This window comes from Cydia fagiglandana, chromosome 17 (genome assembly GCF_963556715.1).
Source record: "Cydia fagiglandana chromosome 17, ilCydFagi1.1, whole genome shotgun sequence".
Lineage (NCBI taxonomy): Eukaryota > Metazoa > Arthropoda > Insecta > Lepidoptera > Tortricidae > Cydia > Cydia fagiglandana.
The window spans coordinates 12,264,949-12,283,881 of record NC_085948.1 but is presented as its reverse complement, the minus strand read 5'-3'; the positions used below and the strand labels follow the sequence as shown (position 1 = coordinate 12,283,881).

At 38.5% G+C, this 18,933-nt stretch overlaps 2 protein-coding genes across 2 annotated transcripts in view; both read right to left on the bottom strand.

The window, feature by feature from the left end:
- LOC134672534 (runt-related transcription factor 1) overlaps positions 1-9,924 on the bottom strand; it is a 48,045-nt gene extending 38,121 nt beyond the window's left edge. Inside the window, exons 1-3 of the mRNA XM_063530480.1 lie at positions 9,650-9,924; positions 1,168-1,491; positions 137-353 (exon numbers count right to left, since the gene is read on the bottom strand). Of these exons, the coding sequence (XP_063386550.1) occupies positions 137-353; positions 1,168-1,347 (397 nt within the window). The 5' untranslated portion in view covers positions 1,348-1,491; positions 9,650-9,924. The remainder of the gene's footprint in view (positions 1-136; positions 354-1,167; positions 1,492-9,649) is intronic.
- A 6,635-nt stretch (positions 9,925-16,559) lies between these two features.
- Positions 16,560-18,514, bottom strand: LOC134672526 (sodium-dependent noradrenaline transporter-like). Its single transcript, XM_063530468.1, has one exon. The coding sequence runs from the start codon at positions 18,490-18,492 to the stop codon at positions 16,573-16,575; it is 1,920 nt and encodes a 639-aa protein (XP_063386538.1). The 5' UTR covers positions 18,493-18,514; the 3' UTR covers positions 16,560-16,572.
- Positions 18,515-18,933: the final 419 nt, after the last annotated feature.

The following is an 18,933-nucleotide window of genomic DNA, read 5'->3' as shown; positions in this document are numbered from 1 at the left end:
ATAGTTCCCCGTCCAGTTGCGAGGCAGTTCTAATCGTTTCCTACTTGCACTGTCGGGATTCCGTCGCCATTTTAAGGGCACATCAAGAAACCTACTGGTATATACGAATAGACAATAAAACATAATTCTGACTCACCCCTCCCACTCCTCCCAACGAACCTCAGGTCATTAAACTTGGCGACCTGGTTCTTCATCACCGCCGTGCAGTTCCTCAGCTCCGCGGAGCAGTTCTCATCGTTCCCTGCTCTCACTGTGACCAGGGTGCCATCACCCACGTCGCCAAGGGCCACCACCTTGAAGGCCACGGGTAGGGTCTTGTTGGAGCGCCAGTGTGGTGGCAGCACTGTGCAAACCTGGGAAAAGAGAATGGTAAGTTGGTAAAATATTATCAAAGAACGTAAGCGCCATACAAGGATTTTCACAAAGTTTGTCAGTATAATAATGAAGTAGATATTCAGTCAGGTACTCAATTAATTTTGTATTATGTAATTTTCTATTTCCCGCTCTAAATCTAAATCCCGCTGATTAGCAAGATAGGCACAAGTACCCCAATTCACTTAACTCATTAAGGATAAATCACACAAATACATATTACCTACCTACTATTACTCAACATAATGTACGGATATCGCTCAGATGAACAACTAGCAAACCAGTATTTCATTAATCAGGAGGACCATTAACCCTTCGTTCGTCTAAAACCATTATTTGTGGATTCAATTCACATTACTTGCAGACTACTGCGGACAGCCACAATCTTTTTAACCAGATCGCTGAGATGATCAGCGAGCAGGCCTTCCAGCGTTCGCTCAGCAACTCAGCCGTCAACGGCTAGCTCGGCAAACCCCCCCATAACTAGACAATGGTGCTTCATGCCCCAACCCACTCATATTCAAGATAAATCATCTTACGACGCGATTCGGGAAATGAATTAGAGATTCATTAGATATGAAATAGTAAAGATATGTGACGTTCCACGGCAAAAGGTACCATTGCCCCAGCTGAATCTTGGAGCAGCTTTAGGAAATAGCCTAAGCGCCAGCCGCCATAAGGTACCTTTTGCCATGGAACGTCACATATCTTTATTACTATTTCATATCTAGTAAATCTTTAATTCATTTTCCGAATCGCGCCGTTAGCGTATACGTAGTATGTCAGATAACTTACCACATGCGGACTTCCAGTCTTGACCAGCTCGCCTGGATGATCAGCCAGCAGCCCTTCCAGCGTCCGCTCAGCTAACAGCTCAGCCGTCAACGGCTGGCTGGGTAACGCCCCATAACTAGACGACGGCGCCTCATGCCCCAACCCGCTCGTGGTCGACGTCACTTCACTCGATAAATGCATCGTCTGAACACTTTATTGTTCTGCACATTCACTTGTCTATGAACACATAGTCTGTCACATGTCCGATGTAAAGAACCTCGTGCTGAAATCGGCTTTAGTTCGCCGGTGTAGTATCGATGACGCAGACATTTTAAATGGCCAGACCTGTAATAAAATGTGTTGAATTAGAATTTATAAGCAGAAATGAAAAAAACGGAGGACAAAAAAAGAAAAAACACAAACTCTTACGTATACCTACTCGGGATATACGAGATGGGATACATTGAGAATAAGTAATTGCCTACCTGGGGAGATGCCTAGGTCAAAATTCTAGGATTTCATTTCATAAGTGCTTACCATGCTATGTACTTATGTTTAGGTATTGGATAGGTATAGTGTAGGTTCACCTAAACAGAGTTGATTTGATTGAAATACTTATTGATAGTTTCATGTTAAAAAAAAAGAAGCACAATCACAAAATGTGTTAAAAAAGCTACATTCCTCCCGGCCGCATACGTCCCTAACTATCCCATTTTTCACAGACATCGCACGAAAAGGGAAAACATGAAAGTGAACGCGTTTTGAAGCGCAATTTGCTTTGACAATCGAACTAGCCGGGCCCACTTCCGCGCGGGATTGTTACTACAGTTATACACCGTACGCAATATGTATACGCATAATTTGCTTACATACTCGTAGAAAACAGAATACGAAACTACGTTCTGTTATAAAATTCTTGTTTTTTTTTTGACTGGTAAAGCGATCGTAGCCCCGGAAAGGCTTATTTAGCTGAATTCTCGTCTCAATAAGTGAGAAACATATATATGATTAATGAGGAAGTAGTACTTAATAATGAATATAATGTTCCAAGTGTGTCTGTAGATTTTATGTGTAGATTAACTATTACTTCGTTCTGTACTTGTAGGTGGTCTTGGTTTTTTACTTTTGTCGAATTTTATTCTGTAAATATCATACAATTTCAAGACAATAACATCTATTTTTTTCTAGTTACTAGTAGTATCTGCAGGGTACGAGGGGATAATGTACTTACATGCAAAACATGTATCGACAACTTTTTCTACCAATTTATATTTTACTCGACGCATTTCAAAGTCGTTTATGGAAATAAGTAGTGCACCCTTCGCCACGGCTGGTTAGGTGAAACTTTATTCCATGCCTCTTTGATGTTTGTCTGTTGCAAGACAAATCAAAATTGTAGAAAATTATATAGCTACTTACCTTATAATGTATGTATAAGTATATTGGCGGTCATATTCATCATCGAACTTTCCCCTAAACTGTCTAACGCATTTAAAATCTATAATATCAATGCGAACAATTTAGCACAAATTTATTTGAAACGATACACGGCTTTATTGCCAAAATGATTGATTGCATCTTAGATCTTAACTATACATTTAACAATCAAAACTTAAAATTAAGCAGAAAAATTTAATTTTAAAAAACGCTCATAGTGGTTCTGTGTACTTATCGCATTGTGGCTAAAAAAATAAACGTAAATAAGTCATTTTCACAAGGCCAAATAAAATGGATACGTACTCGTATTTCTTGAGACTACGGTTAACACACCGGCGATAATACTTACACCCCTTGCCGGGGGCGCAAATAGGCCGTTACGACGCTTTATCTCTCGCATCTAAAACGCCGTATCTCCCCACAATCCACTTTATAGGCACTTCCTCTTTGAAATGTAGTTGTCGATAACATACTCCTTTTGAGAATGTCTTAAGTTCCCAAAGGTGCCTTATACGCAGGCGAGTTATAGTCTTATTCTAACCAGTTTATAGGTGATCTCTGAATATGCTATTATTGCGGATCTCTACGACACATTTATGCTGGTTTTTCTGGGGCGAATGCGACATTATAATAGGAATATAAGCAGCATATTAAGAAGATAGGACGTTTTCGAATAGCGGTTGTCGATATGTCGATCGTGATGTTAAACCTAATTCCGGTAGGGTAACATGTCGCCGTGTTTACTCTTTGTCGTAAAGGTTTAGACAATTTGTCTGTAATGCTGCAGTTCTTATTGATAAGTTATGAGGGAGGTCTTAGCTAGAGATGGGTTATGAAATCACGACTATTATGTGGCAACAATTATTTTTTCTTGCTGTTTTTTTTCCTAATGGTTTCTTCTTATTGTCTAAACTTAGGCATATTTTCGATTACCAGCAAAATTAAAAAGATTTTATATGTTACCGCAGCGCTGACAGTAGTGCTGTTTTTTTTACTGCGTACATGCCTATTTTTTTAAGTAGAATTTAAACAGATGATTCCCGTAGCTACAATTAATTGCAAATCTTACATATATTGACAGTTACGTTTGTATATCTGATTAACACAAGCTTAATCAAAATTAAACTTTTCACATCCCTAGAACTTTTACGAAATCAAAACAATTCAAAAACAAAACACAGTCGTGATTCCGGTGAACACTGGGCTCATGAATACGATCGCAATAAAATCTTAGCGTAAAACATATAAAGGGCTCAGTCGTAAATAATAAAGCTTGTAGGGTTGCGGGGTTGCCATCGTGCGAGTACAAGAGCTCGTTACACCCTTTACTGGTTGTTATATGTCTGTCTTGATGTCCGTACAGTTGAGCAGATCGGGATTTTGATGAAAGTTTACTGATAAAACGTTTAACTTGATTAGGTAATTACTATTACCTAAAATCAATAACTGGCTCAAAAAGATAGATTCACTGTAAACGTACATATAAAAACCGGCCAAGTGCGAGTCGGACTCGCACGCCAAAGCCTTACCTACATTTAAGCAAAAAACGGCAAAAAAATCACGTTTGTTGTAGAGTCCCACTCAAATATTTATTTTGTTTTGTTTTTAGTATTTGTTTGTTATAGCGGCAACAGAAATACATCATCTGTGAAATTTTCATCTATCACGGTTCTTGAATTACAGCCTGGTGACAGACGAACAGACGGACAGAGTCTTAGTAATAGGGACACGTTTTTACCCTTTGAGTACAGAACCCTAAAAACAACAACCTCGTTTTGTTTCAAAGCATAGAGGTTACTTTGATATCTTAAATATGCCAAGACAGAGATAAGTATATTAATCATATGTAGGTAACTTGTAATCCGTGCCCCCTAGGTTGAAATTGTGAGACGGCAAGGCTTCTATGCCCATAGTAAACAGCAGGTACAAAAAGTCGTAGATTTTCTAGGGTTTTTACGACCAGAAGAATGAAAGAGGCTACGAATATTTTTCAATGAAGGCTCGACGCAAAATACAGCGTGAGCCCCTGATTTAGTCAATCACACATTCGCGTCACATCTGCGCGACTAATAAAAAATTCCTCCCTACCATTCCCAATAACATCGATTATCGGACCAATTTTAAAGAGAAGGGAATCAATGGTGCAAAGGGACAAATTCCTAAGGGCCTCGTCCCCGGGGATACAAGGATAATGATCGTACGGCCAGTGACGGTTACAAATGGGTTAGCAAATGTAATATCCGACCGTCCGACCCTAGGTGATATTCAAATGGCGTCTTGGACGCAAGACGGACGCCGGATGTCCTGATTGTGGCACACGATCTGAATTCGGAGTGTGCTTCACGCCGCGTATGGCTGGTTACTTTATTTGAGTAAATGTAGGGGAGAAATGTATATCAGGGTAAAACTAGCCACTGCAGGTTCCACGCGCCATAGACTAGGCTGATCAGGTTATGTATTCGACTCCTATTTGTATAATATTTTTTATTCTCTACATAGATGTGAAATCGCGAATATAATCATTTCGACGATGGAAATTTCAAATGCCGTAAGGGACATACAATACAACATGTGCCTTACGACATTTGAAATTTCCATCGTCGATATTATGTTGTTATTGTAAGGTATATTACCGAGTAGAACTTTGCTAAAACTGTAGTAAGTTTTCAACCCTCTCAAAAGTGTGTGGCAAGGTTTTTGTTGAAAAAAATCATACCTATGTCCTATGGGTACCATGTACTGGTGGATTTATTTAATCGACCGTATAAAAAACAGTAAGGCACTCCCCTAACCAGAGATTAAAACTTTTAATCTTAAAAACACCCCGGTGCATAAACAAGATCGCACAATCAGCCAGTTAAATAAGAATGCGAGGAATGCGGGCGACGTCATTTATTAGAAGCTACCCTACCCGAAGCTAGTGGTTTTACATTTCAGGAAGTATTCTCATCACTGAGAGCATTGAGGTACTATGACTAGAGAAGGCATCTCTAAGAAAATGTTTCCACACCTCCTACAAATATCATAACATTATGAAATGTCACAATCGCCCACACTGTTAACTGTACATCGGTGGACCGTATACATTTTGTGATAAGGTCCACCGATGTACAGTGGTACAGTCAGCAGCAGAAGTTGCTAAGCGGGCCAGGTGTTCAAAATGAACTTGACGCGACTTTATTGTTAAGAGAACAAGAGCGTGTCAAGGTAATTTTGAACACCTCGCCCGCTTAGCAACTTCAGCTGCTGACTGTACACACAGCTTGTTACTGTTTGTACCTACTTGCCTACTCCGTCCACTAAAATATTGTTGCTTTCAGCGGACCTAAGTTCAAGTACACACACACACATTAATTACTTACTTTGACTTAATTTGACTTCCTCTTCTTCTAAACGATATCAATTAGCCAATTAAAAACATAAGCTATCAACATAATTAAAGTAGAGGTATAAAAAGCACATCCCGGCTCCCCTAACCCTTCCACTGCCGCTGTAAGCCCATAAAGCGCATCTTCATAATACACATAAATCTGCTAACGCGCAACGACATCAGTATATGTACAACTAGTTACTAGAGAACATTGCCATTCACACTCTGATAATACTAGCGACCCGCCCCGGCTTCGTACAGTTTGTACACCTAAGAAACCTTGCGCAAGAATCACACTATTGATAGGTAAAAATCGCATGAAAATTCGCTCAATAGTTTTTGAGTTTATCGCGAACAAAAACACAAACAGACACACGCGGCGGGGACTTTGTTTTTAACCGAATTCAATTTCATAGGAGGAGGAGGAGGAGGTTCTAATCTGTATTCGGTTGTGGCTAGGGTTGCCGTACGTCCGGATTTGTCCGGACATGTCAGGATTTTTGACCCTTTGTCCGGATTGCGGCCAGACTTGGCAAGTGTCCGGATTTTTAGGAACGACCTTATAAAAAAAATGTTTAAATATATATTTATTACAAAGTTAACACAGTTTTCATGAATTAAAGGTAACATAAAAGTATTAGTAAGTAATCAACGAAAACAATAATATTTCTTTCAACGATACTACTACGCCATACGCTAATATTTCATTCGACACCAAATCTCTGTTACAAGAAATGTCCGGATTTTTAGGGTGATGTCAAGATTTTTATCAGGACATTGTTTCTTCCATATGGTAACCCTAGTTGTGGGTATGTTTTTTTTATAAGGTGCCAGCTAGAGCTACGCGCTGAGAACGTAGGCGATAACACGGGGGAAACCGTATGTAGCGAAAAGCAAGGCATTGACACAGAACTCGCCTAGCGGCAGGCGTGGCTCACTCCGAGATTTCGTCGCTTTGCTACAGGTAGCTAAAAGTACATCCGTTCGACCCCAATTTTGGGGTTTGCCATAAGCCGCGCGTGGCGTTGTCGCCACCTAGCGGCCATATCTGTGCTGATCGTGACAGACGCGTTTTGTTCGAGAGTGAGTCTTCTGTACCTAGTACTATTATTTATTCTATGCTAGCGGGTTGCTGGCAGTCAATGTACTAATTATACAAAAAAAAATTATTTTTATATTACTTACCTAATTCTCATGGAGTGTTTTTTAATTCATCTTAAAATTGCTTAATCGGTCAAAACATTTCGGGAAAATTAGCGTCTTTACTAGAGGAATCACAAGAGATCAATATGAAAATTAACGATTTTGGGTACATTTTACTGGATACTTAAATGTATAAATAACGACCTGTTAGTTTAGAACGATATTTCAATATAATTAAAAATAAAAGTTAACCCTATTAGTCCAGTACATTCAGGTCTTTGCACTTGAGTTTAATAATTAATAACACTGCATTAGGGTAAAGCACTCTTAAAATACGCGGGTCTAAGTACCTCTACGTGATGTTTAAAATTTCATATATTTTGTGTTTTAATATTAACGATAACTATTTTGACGCCTTAGCTGACAATACGCCGACAGGCGGGGTACTTGTTAGTGTGTGCTCGAATGAATATACTGTCAGGCATAAAAAAGCTAATGTATCTAACAAAAAAATATTTTTTAGACGAAATCTTCTTATTTTATTGGATCATGATCAAGATATTGACTGCTTAAATTTTAAGAGGCGCACTCCAGTCCACCGGACGATATCGGCCTGTCAGTTAAACGCAAAATTTGAAAGCTCTGAACTACTGACAGGCTGATATCGTCCGGCGAACTGGTAATCTATGGGCCCCTTAACACTATACACTAAGTGTATACTAAGCTTATAAGTCCTTCTGTGCGTATTTTTCGTACGACTGTACCTATAAATAAAGGTGTGTACACATCAGCTTCTTCATTTATTTTCCACTGTCTTCCAAATTCAAAACATTGAATGTTCGAAATTCAAACGTCGCGAAAACAACAAGTCGGGGCGCGTGAACAATGCTGCCACGTAAATCAAATTTGTCTTAACGACTTTTGAAAAACCATTCAAATACGCACCGTATTATCACAGTGTAAGGTGTATAATTGAATGATTTTTCAAGTGAACTTAAGGCAGATATGGTTAAAACGGTAAAATTTGAACCCGATGAAGGAATTATCTTACACGGCCTCCCCTCCGTCGTTATCACAGTGCGAATTAAAATTAAATCGCGTTATTGATTTTAGATCCGATTGACAGGTTTAATATTTAGCGTTGCGTGACTTGTTGCGTTTCCTAAATTATACAGGTTAGCAATATTTTGGAAAAAAATTATAATATATTAAAGTTGTTTAAATTTTAAGCTCTGTAAAGTTTAGATAATTGTGATAAAATGTTAAATATACTTATACCGTTTAATAATACATTAGATAATAAAATAAAGATGAAACAAAGTTTGAGGATGACTAGATTTTTAAAATTATATTACAGTAAACTTATACTTTTCGTAATAAATAGGTACCAATAATGACATAAATAATCACAAATACATAAAAATATCATACAAAAATAAAACGTTAAATATTACTACATATTTCATACACATACCTATATCATATTTATTAAAAAAAATCATATCAGAGTTGTATAATTTGTTGACTTTTTTCGTATAGAAGTCTAGAGTCAGACCGTAAAAAGTCTGCAGCGATTTTGATAGCCCACGCAGTGCAAGTGTCATTTTAAACGTCAAACTTCTATGAAAGGTATGACGTATACATAACACTTACAATGCGTAAGCTATTAAATTCGCTGCAGACTTTTCTTTGTGCCACTCTACATCGTTTCGCGACAATTACAGGTAAAGTTGCCCTTAATGGCAGTTGCCTCGCTTTTTAACAACTTCCCGCCAAGGTCTGTAGAGGTGTTGTATGAGTTACGATTGGTTTTCCACCTTGTTACTTAATACTGGCGTTTACGCCAACTTCGTCTGTTTTGTATTAGATGTATTTTCTTAAGTTTGCATTTTTTATAAGATTTGGCAAGAATTTGAAACGAATTTATGGATTTTCAGTTTAATAATAGTAAGTACCTATTTATCTTAATGAATTATTATATCTTTTAAATACCTACTTATTATTAAACTTTTCGGTCACAAAAACACATTGCACATTTCTAATGGCATCTAAATATTGTAATAATTTGTTTAAAGTAGGTAAGTATGTAGGAGAATAATTTTATTTTTTCCTTCATGCGAAACTATTTACATTTAAAAATAATAAATATTCACAACTTTATCATTTTGTTACATAAATTAGGGCAACTAAATATCTTAAAATGTCTTTTTACTGGAATGTACCTACAACACATTTTTTTTTAAATTAGTAAAATTTATTTATAAATCCTATTTCGATTTATTATAAGTACAACACTACTTATTTATAACAAAAGGCTTAAAGTAAAATAAACATAATCACTTACTAAATGAAAGTTGTAATTACTTAGAGAAGGCGGTTTATCACGTGTGCCTTATCTGCGAAGTTTAATCGGCAGTGTGCGCCCGGGCTAATGAGCCTGCGGTCTCGCGCCTTACCCAACTTCAAACACTTGCAAACTTTACAATTAATACCCTTACAGTCGAACACAAGAGAAAACATTTATTTTTAAACTTTTTTTTAATTTTTAAATACCTGGATCAGTAAATCCTTAGCCACAAAACACAAGCACTGCAAAAAGTTGCAACCGCGAAGGCGCGCGTCCGCCGCCGAAACGTGGTCGACATTAAAACCTTAGCGGGAAAGAAACGGTCCCCTTATTACGTCTCGAAAGAAATTCGCACACAGACCCACCCCGAAAGAAGTCCACCCACACAGGCGTGGTGTGTACACGGCAAGACGGGGGGACGGTGCGCCTGTGTGCGTGGGGTAGGATAGAAATAAGTATTAAAAGAGATAGTTGGGCAAGACGTACCTTGCACATGACGCCGTACGTACAGTCGGTAGCATAGATCATCTATTACTTTTCACTTTAGAAATTTCACTATAAATAAATTACACAGGTACTTATGACGTTGACTGTACCTACGTTATCAAAGGAACACTCTCAAGAAAAGCAAAGTTAGTAATTGCTATTTAAATTTTAGATTTTTATTTGTATTTTCTAAGAAACAATTAGTCATAAAATACTAGCACTGAAGTAGATCCACTTTAAAATATGGACGTCATTTTCAATTGCAATTAAAACGACGTGACAGTTCTTTAATCAAACGGGACATTGTCGCCTGACAGAATAGCGGCTCGATTCTGAAAATGTATTAGATCTCTACTAGACCTCAGCAAGTTACGATATGGATAATTTAAAGATATTTGTAAGATAGATATGTCAAATTTGACGTTTCCGCGATTCTGGAGGTCCTCTTGAACGATTTCGACAAGTTATTACTTAGATATCCAAGTCACATCTAGTCGATATCTAATGTAAATCTAGTTGATCTCTATATCGTTTCTAGATCTTGTGATTATCTCGTTTCCGGAATACGCGTGTAGGACAACTTCAAAAGATGATTGAGATATAATAAGTAACTATGTATAGGTCAAAACAAGACAGGCAAACTGCCCAATTATTGGCATTAAAAGTGCAGATTTTAGCCTCCATAGTTAGTATCAGTAGATACCGTTATCAGGAGGTACTCGAAATATTTAAGACAGAAGGAGCAAAGTATTTAGCAATTAAAATTGAAGGGGCAGTAGGGGAGACTGAGCTGAGATGTGACAGAGGATAGTTGTGACATCGTAATTTTTTTGGAATCTATTAACTAAAAACAAGGTTGCAATAGCGCGCGTTTGTTAGTTCAAGTTACAAGCTAACAAACGCACACTGTTGCAAGTTCGCTAAAGGGGCCCACTGATTAACAGTCCGCCGGACGATATCGGCCTGTCAGTTAGAACAAAATTTTGACAGTTCCGAACAACTGACAGGCCGATACCGTCCGGCGGACTGTTAATCAGTGGGCCCCTTAACAGTCATTAGATTCTAAAAAACCGACAATGTCACATCACAACTCTCATCTGTCAAAACTAACCTCGGTCTCCCCTATAGTTTACCCTAGTTGTCTTATTTCACAAATAAATTCTAAACTTGAACATCTTATATAAACATACAACATACGTATTTTAGCACAGTGACCACACAAAATGGAACAATTTCTTACAGGGCAATTAAACTTAAACTGACATCAGAATGACATCTAAATAATGTAAAGGTGACAGTTCATTTCCAACGACAGCTGCATTACTGTTCATTTTACTGTGGAAATTGACAATAACAGCGACGCGTTCAGTACTAGGAGTGCAGCTGCGGTTAGAAATGTAATGTTACCATAATTCAGTTATCGTACATTATGCTCGTACACTTGCCATCAGATATATCGGAGCGGCCGAGGTGCTCAAAAATATTTAAACACGCACTCTAACGCGTTGTGAATAGAGGCGTGTTCAGACATTTGTGAGCACCTGGGCCGCTCCTATATATCCGGTGGCGACTGTACTTGTCCGTACATGTATTGGCACGCAAAATAATATGATTCTAATATCATTCTGATGTCAGGGTACGTTCGAATTAGCCTGTAAGTCTAGTACAGTCATCAATTTATTTCAATTCAATTTCCTCCCACTACGTAGCTGAAAGTCGTAGCAAGTTCGTAGCTTGCTACGTCAAAGGCTACGGTACTCTTGGTATAAAGGCCGAGCCACACCGGCTTGCGTGTGCGTGACGTGCACGTGCGCGTGCGCTAAAATGTTGGAGCCGCACACGCACACGTCACGCAAGCGGTGTGCCGTTTCTCATAAGGATCTGTATACTACAATGCCGCACGCGCACGTGCACGTCACGCACACGCAGCCGGTGTGCACAGGCCTTAAGTCCTACGAATTTGCTGAATCCAACAAAGCGTTTTACATAGAGCCTGATTCCCATTTGTTTTTCTATAAACTGTTATGGATTTGATCTGTCAGCTGTCAACAGTGTCATTTCTGGTCTTGAAATGTTATTTTAGACCAATTTTATACTAGACCAGAAATGAGGTCAAATCTATGATAGTTTCAGAACAATAAATTAAAATCAGAATCGGGCTGCTTTTCTATTACTTAAAATGGTAAAGTTATTTGTTAATGTACTGTAGTAAAAAAATATGGAGATTGTTTGAACCGATAAAAACTAACAATTGGTAAAAAACAAAATCAATATTATTCTTTATTTGATTGTATGTTTAAAATTAAAACATAAATACTGTAATTTTTAGTTTAATCAATCAAAATCCAAATTAAAAATACCAAACCCTATTAATATTGGCGTTTAAAATATCCATCATCAATTCATCAGTCAGAAGTAAGCACTATTTCATATTTGTTGAGTAACAGTATTTTTAAATATGATGTTAAATAAAGTCCCAAATTAGAATCAAAACAGAAATTATGAAAAAATATACTTTTCTTCTTCTTCTTCCTCGCGTTATCCCGGCATTTCGCCACGGCTCATGAGAGCCTGGGGTCCGCTTGACAACTAATCTCATGATTTGACCTAGGCACTACTTTACACTTTTACTATACACTTTATACTTTTATTGAGAAAAATTCAATAATAATTTTAAAAGAATTACAACTCAAATAAATTTACTGGTGTAGCAATAAAAATTAAACCAATCTATTCATGTTTTTAGTCAATAATAATAATATATAATCTTCTAAGATACCATCATCATCACAATAATAAGATATTTCTCATTATTATAATTGATAACAAACTATCTCAAAATTCCTAAATAGTATTTCCTTGGCGTAGCTCGTCGTAGCGGGTCTGTGGCGCTACGAGCTACGCGCGGCTACACCCGACCTTTGTGGTTACGCTCTCGCTTACAACCGGTTAACCGGATGATAATTATCTTTTAAAGCTAAAACTTTTGTACTTTTACAAATGTATCATAAAAGTAACTATGAAAAATATAGGATATGCGATATTTAGAAATAAGTCAGTAGTCAGTGTCAGTACTGATAGCAATGTATATATATCCCAACGTAGTTCTTTATTAAACAAAAATACTAATACAAAATAAGCGAATATGCTTGTAAAAACCTACAACACACTTATTTACAACACTTACTTAATTGAACACTTATTTAATTTCGTGAAAGAAAAATACTTTTTTCTACTCCCGTACTTTTATTTGTCATTTAAAGGGTTGTGCACACATCTTTAAACCCCTATCTTCTAGTTGTCCAGACAAGTCTTTAGCCTATTCCCAAAAAAAGTATTTATGCATACACGCAGTATCTTTTTGGCACTTTTAAATATTGTATGAAATACATTGTTGCCAACCTAATTTTAACTGTCATCTTTGACAGATGAGTGTATTTTTTTTATTTCATTCATTCTTTTCCCACCCGTACACTTCATTCTTTGCTATTTCTTGAATGAATAATACTCGTTAAATTTATAATTTTATTTCAAATTAAGTGATTTGTCGTAGAAAAAGTATTGTATGCAACGTTGTTTAACTGAGTCAAAAAATACTCGTGGCGTCTTCATTAACAATTTTCGGCTTCGCCTCATATTGTTACTCACGCCACTCGCCTTTTATGACCTCTCTTAAACAACGGTTGCATAAACATATAAAAATCTATACATCTACTCGTAAATATATAAACTCATAAATGATCATTTCTTAGTCGGAAAAGTTTTGGAAAAAAAATCTTCCGTACAAAATAAAAAGCAACTCGTCTGAAATCGTGACGCTAAATGAAATTTGCGACTTATAATATAATACAAGGACATGGTTTAGAAGTCGGTGAAGATATCATATCATACCATGTTTATCCCATGTTTACTTAATTTGGATGATATTAAATTAGGTACCTACATAAATATTTACATTTTTTCTTCAATCTATTTTTTTTTAGAAAATTTAGAAAGTACGGGCAGAAGTCATTCAAAATTTAAAACTCCCAATCCCAAACTCGAGTTCCACGTTATGAAAAAAAACTTTACAACCCCCTAAAACCCGAAAATGGAAATTTTATACCGTCATAAAATTTAAGTGCGCACTTTAATAACTAAAGCCAAGCCGATATAGCGCTGTATCGTTGACAAAAGGATGAGCGAGCCCACCTCACCCACACCTCCACCGCAAATGATTACGTTACACACACAGGCACAGAACCACACGCCCACCCGCCAAACACGCCCAACGTCTTGGGTTTTCTTATAAACCACGTTGTGTTCGACGTCCCGCTCTAACCTAGTGCCTGGCCTGCGACTCTCTCTGTCCCGCAATGACGAGCTTCACATAAAGCGGCGCCACATTCCCGCCTTTTTTCCCACTCCATTTTGACAGCTCGCGGCTCCATATCTGGCCGGAAAATAAGACAGCGTTCACAGATAGTCGAAATAAATCGTAATTTATTGCTTTTCGTATTGCCATTACTAACTACGTTCCACTACACACAATCGTTCGTCATTGACACTACGAAGCATTTTCGCAACATATCGGGAAACCTACGTTATCACCTAGGACGTAACGCTATCCGCGTAGCTTAGTAGTTGATGAGTTATTAAATTGGCTTGGAAATGACACACCCAAAATCTGTTCCTAAACTATTACACATCTACCTGAAAAATTCTCCAGCAAAATAATCTCACCTCACAACATGACAAGTTTAAGAAGAAAAAAAAAATATGCTAATATTTCACAATAACTTCTAAAGAAGTGTCCCAAAGGCTTAAACAGTTATAAGCTTTAAGCACTTAACAGAATATAAAGTAGCCCAAAGTCCCTAAGAAACATCTACCTAGTCATCTAAGAATCTAAAAATATCAGTAAATTTCCTGTAGGTAGTTGACTCTGTTCACCCAGCTCAAAACACCTGGGTTAATTAAGTACCTAAACTAAAAATACACTTAATTCACCTTTACGTCATTATGAAATTTCAAACATGTTTTTCGTTTACTCTGTTCACCTAGGTGCACAAGGTCAACTAAAAGTTCATTTAATGTACTTGTGACCAACTGCAGGTGAACTAGTAGACATACCAAAATATTTCATTCCGCATCATTCCTTAGCGAGTCAAAGAACAAAGACGCTGAAAGTTCGCAGTGTGCGCGACGTCTTAGCGACTAAGTGGCCGAAGACGCGTTATCGGAGGCGGGGCTGAGGGCTGCGGCGCCCCGCTATCGGCACACCAAAACACACATTTTTGCCGCCGCAAACCTCGCGCCGAGGGTTAGCCGCGACCCGCAGAAACAGAACGAGACGATAGATACCTCATAACGTGTAAGCAAAAGAGAGGAGAGATGACTGCGCGCGCATTATCTCATTATCTTAGCTTACAGAACGCAGGCGACCTGAATACTAGTATAGCTGTGACCTTCAGTTCCATAACAACAAAGAGGGTATATGTACTGGTTTAATGGAGAATCGGGGCAGCGGTACTCGGTAGGCTGTAGGAATAGCACTCCAGGGAGGCTTCAGCGCGCCAAGTTTGACAGTTGTGGAGGAAAGTTTTGGCGGGCGGTTGTCTCGCTGTTTCCCATTTGCGAATTTAGGGTTGCGAGAGATGCGCATGTTTTGAGGAAATTGAAAAATTTGATAATCTATGAGATATTTTGATGTAATAAAATTATGTTTAATTATCAATTTCGCTAATTTGCTATATTTAGACTTAGCTTACTGGTTTTTGGCAATCGCCACTCCATATGTACCTATCTTTTCATAAGAGCATAAAATCTAATGGATTTAATGCCATTGTCAAGTAGCATTTTCAACCAGTAACCTATAGGGCGCAAAATTTCGTATTGGACATAAAATCGACCTGCTTACTTGGAAAACCTGAACAAAATAGCCCTCTTGAGATTTAATTATCCAGGTTTCACTGTAATACAACGTTGATAAAATTTGTTATCCATGAATAACATATTCCAATAATACATTGAATGTCATAACGGACTCAGATCTTCGAACTTGAGAACACAGACGTCCATTCACAGCCGAGCGTGGGAGGACAAAAGTAAAATTGATGGGGCAATGTCACGTCGAAAATAAATGGATGCTTCGCGAACCATACAACCGATACTTACAGATGTAGTGCATTATTATTTTCCTTCGTATTTTCAAGGTACGAACGAATCCTGCTATTTCAGTCGGTCTCGGTACAAAAATTACTGAGGTTGATTGAAGTAGCATGACAAATACAAAGGTTTCCGAGAAAATACGCGTATATAGTAGTAGTATTAGTAAATTGAAACGCGTATAATTTGCAGTTACAGTGGCAATGGTTAGTCTGAAAACTTTGAGAGCTTTCGTATGTCCAGATGTTCTCCTCTACAGGTCGCATTCTCAACCTATTCTCGTAAAGTTTTGTGAGCAGGTTCATTTATCAAATAGTTATTTCTGTCGATAAAATTTTTGGAAATTATTCAAAATGACGGGGACATACATTTATTCAGTTTTAAGTTATGCACGCGGCTCACGGAACTAATTAGTCATTTGCTACGGTTCTTTTTGGTGTGGAAATAAAAAAGTAAGGATGAATCAAAGTTTAGTAAAATTTTAATTAAAACAAGCTTAATTAGAGGTCAGTACACTCCACTCCGTGGGCTGCAGGCAGTGACTCGCCTCAGATTCTACAGAAAGCTCCTTCATCACGTTAACACTTTTCCTCTTGCTGTATCCATGTTTCTTAACTTGCCGGTACAAAAACTCGGTTGTCATAATTTCGGGCACAAACATTTTTCGACTTTTGAACAAAATATCATCCTTCGGTCCCCAGTCGCCGCGTGGTGTGAACAGACCTTTACAATCTCCATTTGCTATGTATATTACTAACTGTACGACAAGTGAGAGAAGTAAAATAAGAGCATAAATCCCAACTAACACTATATATAGAAGCAGATCAACAGTAATTCCTAATGTTTCACTTTCATGTGAGTTTCCTGCATGTTCACTAAGTGCTAAGAATCTGCATTTCGAGACCAATATAAAAAAAATAAACACTGGGTTTAAGACCCAACAAAACTTCCAAAAATAACTAGTCTTTACTCCGATCATAAAAATAATGTCTACACTGTGATTATAATAGCCGTAAATCCAATAAATGGTTATTGAGTATATCAAACTAGTGAATATCTGCACTGTGTCAATCGCATCCAGTAATGCAGGCGTCAGATCTGAGCAAAAACATGGGTAGGACAGCAGCGCCAGCGATACTGCCAGGGACATGGAGCTACTCTTGTGGTGTCTCCGTGCAAAGGCCAAGTTATTTATCAAATATTCCTTCAAATAACTAAACAAAAGCCAGGTATTCAAAAACATACAAATAAAAGTGACCGAGAACCAAATGAATCCTGAAAGGTTGTATTCGTCAAAATAGCTGAGAGTTTCTGTCATCGAGGCAAACGGGGTAAAAAAGAAGTTGTTGCCGAGCTCAACGACGTTCTCCTCGTCGCCGTGGTAAAAAGACATGGTTTTGATGCCGCTGTAGGTGACAAGGCTGAGCATTAACGAGGTTAGCACGGCGAGCAGCGGCGCGGCAACGGCCGTCATGCAGGCAGGGCTGCGGAACTCCGCGCCGCTCGTCCAGCCGCCCGCCATGCCGCACCCCGCGCCCACAGCCAAGAAGGCCTTTGTCAGCACCATGGACCACTGCGCGTACAGTTCCGTCCAGTCCATATCGTCTATGCTCGCCCACCCAAACCATACACTCGACGAGAACCATGTGCCTCCCGTTCCCAGCGCTATACATACCAGCACAAATGTCCCAATTCCCACATAACCCAGCGCCAGTTTTACACCTATCCTCAGAAACTTTCGCTTTAATGTCAAAACAAACACAGCGAATGCGATGCACCATAGAGCTATAGTATCTTTATAGCGCGGAGTGCAATATGGCCATATCGGTGTCACGTAATTTCCAATTTGAACTTCGAAGAAACAGCGACTAGCCGTTTTGATACCACAATCGCCCCCGTACATGCTTTGAACTTCGAGACAGTTTTGAAAAACCGAAGTGTTCTTCCGTTTAATCATACAGGTTTTTATCGTTGAATTTCCATCGTAATCGTCGCAGGTGTTCCATGGCGCCGGAGACACGGCCGAGTGCACCGCGTACACAAGGGACCACGAAGTCAGCACCAGCATGTACACGATTTTCATCGTCACCAGGTAAATAGTACCGTAGCCAAAGCACCGAAAAAGCGGGAAAAAATTCCACATCGTGATGACATCACAGTTAGTATATTGGGCCAAACAGATTTCGGAGAAAAGTAGGGGCGTAGCGACGACAATAACAGCTAATAAGTATATTATTGAGTGTAGATAGAATCCGTTGTGGGCCAGCTCGGCTGGTGCCCACATCACCGCGGCGTCTCCTAGCATCCACATCCACAGAATAAGCCTGTAGTCGCTATATTTCTTCCAAAACTTGGATTTTGATTGATCGTCGTTTCTTTTTGCCATATAAGAATCGTTTTTACTCCTTGCAAACATGGTAAGTACTTTTTATTTTCACACTTTAGTTTGACAGCGCAAATAAAATTATGACTATTATGAATCACGACCAACTAGATACAATACATACATAAAAACACCAGCCAAAGCGCTAAAGATTTTTCGAGTCTTACTTTTTTTCGTCGGAATCGGAACCCTGATGGCGCGTACACGAAACGTCAACGTAAACCCTGTGACTGACTCTTTAGAAGAAGTTCCTTCAAACACTATCTCTAGATTATTTATTGCTTCTCATTTATACTGAAACATAATTACCTTAACCCACACTCCCGAAACATGGTGTAGTACATCGGTCGCTGGTCTGCAGCCGCGTCCGACCGCGATTAGCAACCATTTTGTTTTGATATGCCGCCCGCCGTGAATTAGGGGCGCCACGAACTCTGAAAATGACGGAAAAATTGCATTGGTGATGTTGGACCC

What these genes read in the sequence shown, in the direction of transcription:
- LOC134672526 (XM_063530468.1), bottom strand. Translation starts at nt 18,492, where the DNA reads ATGTTTGCAAGGAGTAAAAACGATTCTTATATGGCAAAAAGAAACGAC.